Genomic DNA, 5,900 nt, shown 5'->3' with positions numbered 1-5,900 from the left:
AGCAGGAGTAAACCTTTTGTTTAGGGAAATAAATGTTGCACATATGCAAAACAGAATTGATGAATTTGTAGTATTCATGTCAAAAGTTGTTTAGGGTTTTTTTCATGGAAAAGCTGCTCTCCATATAGACTTGTTTATTGAATTTATGCTGACTCACAGTCAGACAAAAGGACTCTCTTCATTTTTGCAAAGCATTAAATGGAGCAAAATGTATTTTGATCTCTAGATTTTAAAAATGCAGGGAAGGGAGTAGACTCTTCAGATTTCTCCTGAACTAGACAGGACCCAGAAAAAAAGCCCTGCTTATACTTTGCATGTCTGTAATGTACAAAGTCTTAAGGTACTGTGTGAAGTAACATTTCAACTTCTCGAGTCAGTCAGGTGAGGTAATTGTAGTGTCTTGGTGGGAAAGGGCCCCATTTACTGGAAGGGAGCAAACAGATTGAAAATACACTGAACACTTTGCAGCACTGCAGAATTCTGTAATATCTTGTAGTACAGTTTTAAAATGATGGGAGAGAGAATTAACCTGATGACTAATTGTAGGAATAGTGTTTTTTAAAATTAATTTTGGTGGTAGTTTCGGTGTGCAAAAGAAGAATGAGTGTTGTTTGTCTGGATGCCTTTTCCTCCTAAATCATTTGCCTGTACTTCAGAGCTGTGCTCAGTGATTGCATCTCTTAGTATCACAGTCATCTGTTTTAAACAAAAATTGAATTAAACTCTCTTTCCTAACAGTAGTGAATCCAGCATCCTCTCACACAGTAACGGTCTTGCATCATTTTATTTGACAGTGTAAGGAAAAATACACATGGGCACCATTGTCTTGTACTTATCCCAGAGAAATTCTGTGTCAAGTGCTTTACGTAACCATCACAGCCCGTTGTCACTGAGATTTATGGAGGCTGATGTGGAAAACATTTACTATTGTGCTCTGTACATCTTTTAATGCTTTCCTTTCAGTCACACCCTTAATGGAGCTGAAGCCTAACGCTGGGAGCGACAGGGCATGGGTCTGGAACACACATGCTGACTTTGCAGATGAAAGTCCCAAGCCCGAACTTCTGGCAATCCGATTTCTAAACGCAGAGAGTGAGTGGACTGGCACTGAACTTACACTGATTGTAAACTGTTATGTTACCCTGCTTGCCTGAATACTGCTCTAAACCATTGTTGAGACATGCTGTATCTCACCCCTTCGTGGTAGTGTTAGCTAATTAATTCTTTATCTGAGAGAAGTTTGTTAATCACTTAACCACATCTGTTGACAAACAGTGAAGTAATTAGGTCTGCAGTAATATTTGTACTGTTTCTGCCCTAGGCCCTTTTTTAACATAAACCATTTCATGTAAGTGCAATGCCAATTAGAATAAAACTAAAAGCAGTTAAGAGATTCATGTGCAGCTTACTTTCATTTAATTCGGGTGCTCCATTGTAGTTAAGATTAGATTTTTGCATTAGAAACAAGGAAATCCTGACCTGATATTTCTGGTCTGTCTGCATTAGCAGAACATCTGGGTTGGTTTTTTTCTAATGAAGTATGTAGTATCTTTGTTTTGATTAAATGGAACCCTCAGTGAAAAGTGCTAGTCAGACCCATCAAACTAGTCGGTGGCTTTTTCTGGAGTGACTACACCGAGTACCAGAACAGTAACTAGTAATGGATCAGCTGGGATTAAATCAAAGAAGTGTTTATGGGCAGAGGGGGTTTATGTTGTTTTGTTGTTGGTTTGGTTGGGTTTTTTTTAAAGAAGCAAAATGAAAAAGTGTTGCATTTCTTGCTTTACAATTTGCCACACAAGTTTAGTGTGTTAGCTTCCTTTTCTCCCTACGTACTAGATGGATCATAAAGTGGTTGTGTATTTTAAAACTTGATGGATTTGACTACATCAGGAAAGAACTTAGTATATCTTGTCTTTTTCCTTTGCCTTAAGTCTCCGGTGTTATATTGTTTAGTTAGACAAACCTTTCTGGTCCACCTGCTTAGTGCTTGCTTCATGATCCAGAAGGAAATTAAAGGCTAACTGTTTGCTCATCTCTGAGAAGTCTTTCCGTCTTTCTGGTAGAGGCTGTTCAGCTTATTGAATGTTCTGCCTTAAAGGAGTACTCCTTTCTTCCTGTTTGCCCTTTGCAGTACTGACTAAGCAGATGACAGGTGAAGAGACATAAATTTGTCCTTCAGGTGTCTCTCCTGTTTGAGATGCTTGAAAAGGAATCGATACAAACACTTCCTGGACCAGTTACAAAGTGCCTTCAGAATGCCTGTGGGGCAACAGTGACCTCCTGTGGTCAGCCAGACCAGCCTGGGATAGCAGGCTAGTACCACCTTGGTCGTTCTGCTGTCAGGAAGCTCCTTGGCCAGTCTCTTGTTGCTTGTATTACTTGTGTAGAAACATTACTGAAATTTGATCAGCTGCTTGGAATGGTTGTTGAATTGAGTGGTGGCTTAGAATGTAATGAAGATTATGCATTGTCGGCTTTTGTAGTGAGGAATAGCCCTTGGGTACAGAGTCTGAATGCTGTACTGGTGAAACAGGCATTATCTTCCTTTGCTGATGCTAAGAACCCCAGTTATGGTCAGGGTGTGGAAAACTCTTGGGGTATAATGTAGCTGGCAAGGATAGCAGTTCAAAGCTAATCTTCAGTCTTCTGCATACGTATAGTTGTATTAGCAGTCTCTGACATCGTATTCCTATTCCTTTAGGCTACAGACAGCTGGGAGTTGCAATAACTACAGAACAGCTCCTGCTGGCATTACATTTTGAGTATCTTGCAAAATAAGCCGCTTTAGTAAACTTGCTGAAGAAGATAAATTGCTGTTGCACAAAGATGCGATTGAAGAATTTTGCATCTTGTATGATTTACTAGACTACTTCATAAGTCCCTAAAAATTTTGTTTACACAAAGCTTCTCCTGGGGTATCTTTCTTCCAGATTAGAAGTATTCAATGTTGTGAGGCAGTAAAAGTAATGAAAAAATATTTTATCTTTACTGAAACAGATGCACAGAAATTCAAGGCAAAATTTGAAGAATGCAGGAACGAAGTAGGCAAGAAAGCAAAGAAAGGTAAGGTAGTCTCAGTGTAACTCGGTGCCACATTTCTGAGCTGTGTGAGTGGTTGCAGTACCCTGGAGTGTCGTGTTCCAGCAGACTCACTCTGTGCTGAACTGCAGCCTTCAGTTCAGGTGCTTTTCTGTCTGCGAGAGTAAGAGCTCACAGGAGTGACGATGGCCTTCTTTCCTGTAGAAGGCTGTTACAGTTGCTGTTGGGACATCGCTGCTTTGGAAAGGCTACCAAGGAAGTATTTGTGGCTTATAGTACACAAATGAACTGTGAACACTGCAGCCACAGTGCTCTTTCTTCCTTGCAGGTCCCTTTCCCAAATTTCACAAATGTATAATCATGCAAGTATAATATTTAATGTTTTCTTATAGCTGTTAATGTGTATGAAGTTGTTCACAAGTCTCTAATAGATTATTGCACTTCCCTTTAGAATTGCCTGTGTGACAAGGTGTCCCACCATGTAAATATAATAAACATTTCCATCTTAAGAACAAACTACCGCAGTCAATGTTCTTCGAGATACTTAGATTGGAGTTTTCCAGTCTTAAGAATTCCTATTCCCCAATTTCAAACTGGAGAACTTGGCTTTGCTTTTTTTGGTTAAGATGACAAGAAGCTAAGGACTTGTCTGGATACCTTATTGGTAGCAGCACAGCTGGCCAGATGTTACACACTGCTCAGTCCCTGTGATTAAGCCCTTATGTAGTGATTAACATATACGAGTGGTATTTCTTGAATTCTGACATCTGAAGTAATTACCAGAGGAAAAGAAATGGAATGAGTCACTCCAGTGGTCAGTGAAGAATATCTTAATTTTTGTCCAATACCAGCTGTCTCTCCCCACCCCCCTCACCCTCTGTCTTTACTCTTTCTAACAGGGAAATCCATTACTGCCTGTATGTAACATTTTTCCTAACCAATCTTTTAGCAGGCACAGACAAAAATGATAGTGCTGATAAAGTTGCTGAAAAACTAGAAGAGCTTTCTGTAAAAGAAGAGAGCAGAGAATCTGAGAAGAAAGAGACCAAGGAAAAAACTGAAGAAAAGCAATAAAATCATCCTGGGCCTTGCAGTTTTTCCTTTACTTTTTTCTTTTTTTCTTTTCCTTTTTTTTGGGTTTTTTTTGGTTGGTTTTTTTTTTTTTTAATTTTTACAAGGGACTTTATATGGAACTGAATTCAACATTCACATTGTTTTTTCTAAGCTTTTGCCCTTTGGAAGGTGTCTTCAGAAAAATTCATTCCCCAGTCATGAAAATGTACTGTGCTAACTTTCTTTTCCATAGTGGAAACACTTATTTATAGTCATCCAAAAGAGTGAATAAAACAAACTTGAAAACCGCATCAGGGGACAGAACTGAGTTTTCTGTATACTGTAAAGGCTTATGAATACACATGTTTAATTGAGCTACATATCATCATTCCTGTGGATTAAGTAGGTTAACAGACTTTGTCAGCAGGGAAGATTAGGATTGCATTTGTGTTTCTTGTATGGCTTCTAAACTGTAATGTAACAGACCTTTCACACCTGCTGCTGTGTGTACCTGAGCAGGGAATGTGCCTGTGCTTCTTGAAACACAGCAGGCTTCTGGAATCAGGCAGTAAGAGCATTTCTGGCACACTGTTGATGATGATCCATCAGACAGTGAAAATAAAGGTGGGGGACAAATATGTATTATGTCAGATTTGAGAAGCATTTCCCTCTTACAAAACAAAATCTGTGCTTCCCCCTGCCCCAAATTTGTTAATAGTACAAAGGCTTGATTCCAGCAGACAGTTCCTGCTGTTGTCCCAGATCTTCCATGGTGTGCTGTTGCTGACTGAAGGCAGCAGCAGCAGCCTGTTACGCTGAGGTGTATGCAAAGGAATCTGAGCTGTTTGAGTACCTTCCTGTGACATTCCCCTTGCCAGCCTGTTGTTGTTATAGGTCTAAAATGTATAAGCTTTTTTCCCAGGGCTTTGGAGCTCATTGTTTTTACAAACTAGAGGAGTTTTGAACTTCTCAGATGCTTGGTAGGGAGGCTGTCCCTCTTGGAGAGCAGCAGTCTGGAATTCATTTTGGAACAGTTAATTATGGTGCACATGCTTGAGGGACACCCTCCTTGCCAGAATGGGCAAATTGATCAAATCTCTTCCCTGCAAATGTTTTTAGTTTATCCAATTTCAAATTAGTGCTAGAGAGTAAGAAAATAAACTTTAGTAAGCAATAAAATCAACAGAATTAAGTCTAATAGATAAATTGAATTTTGTTGTTAAACACTAATACAAGGATTGTGTTAGGATAGAGATGAAATTTTATAATAGTTTCCAAAATAATTATGAAAACTGGACAAAACTTGCTAAACTGTAAGACTGAATGATGTTAACATGGGATAGCAAGACCTTTTTGTCTTCATAAAGAGGCTTTTAGCTCAGTCAGGTTCTGCAGTGTACCTGAGGAAAATATATTTTTAAAAAAAAAAAAATCACGTCTTTTTTCTTAGCACTGCCTTTTGATGCTACAGTGAACGAGTCTTAAATCTGGAACTGTAATTCAGGTACTCACTTCATTCAAACAAAATAATTCCTTTGGTGTTTTGCACGTTCCCCTTGAACTACAGCAGATATCAAAAGTCTGTTAATTAACGAAGATGGTTGAAAGGCAAAACAAAATGCTCTTTAGTGTTTCTGGTTTGGAAATAACAAGACAAAGCTATTTTGAAGTATTTAACATTTGAATGTAAAAGCCAAATCTTTATCCATGAATCATTGTAAATGATCTGATAATGTCAAACTGTGTCTAAATTGATAGAAATGACTTAAAAATTTCAAAATAAACTTAAATTTTCATTTAAAGGA

At 38.5% G+C, this 5,900-nt stretch overlaps 1 protein-coding gene across 1 annotated transcript in view; it reads left to right on the top strand.

The window, feature by feature from the left end:
* The window catches only part of RANBP1 (RAN binding protein 1), a 9,329-nt gene extending 3,429 nt beyond the window's left edge, over window positions 1-5,900 (top strand). Inside the window, exons 4-6 of the mRNA XM_017734734.1 lie at window positions 964-1,092; window positions 3,001-3,066; window positions 3,992-5,900. Coding sequence (XP_017590223.1) covers window positions 964-1,092; window positions 3,001-3,066; window positions 3,992-4,116 — 320 coding nt within the window. The 3' untranslated portion in view covers window positions 4,117-5,900. The remainder of the gene's footprint in view (window positions 1-963; window positions 1,093-3,000; window positions 3,067-3,991) is intronic.

This window comes from Corvus brachyrhynchos, unplaced genomic scaffold, assembly GCF_000691975.1.
Source record: "Corvus brachyrhynchos isolate BGI_N302 unplaced genomic scaffold, ASM69197v1 scaffold114, whole genome shotgun sequence".
In the NCBI taxonomy this organism is placed as follows: Eukaryota; Metazoa; Chordata; class Aves; order Passeriformes; family Corvidae; genus Corvus; species Corvus brachyrhynchos.
Note: the sequence above shows the minus strand (reverse complement) of the source record. Positions and strands in the feature narration are given on the sequence as shown.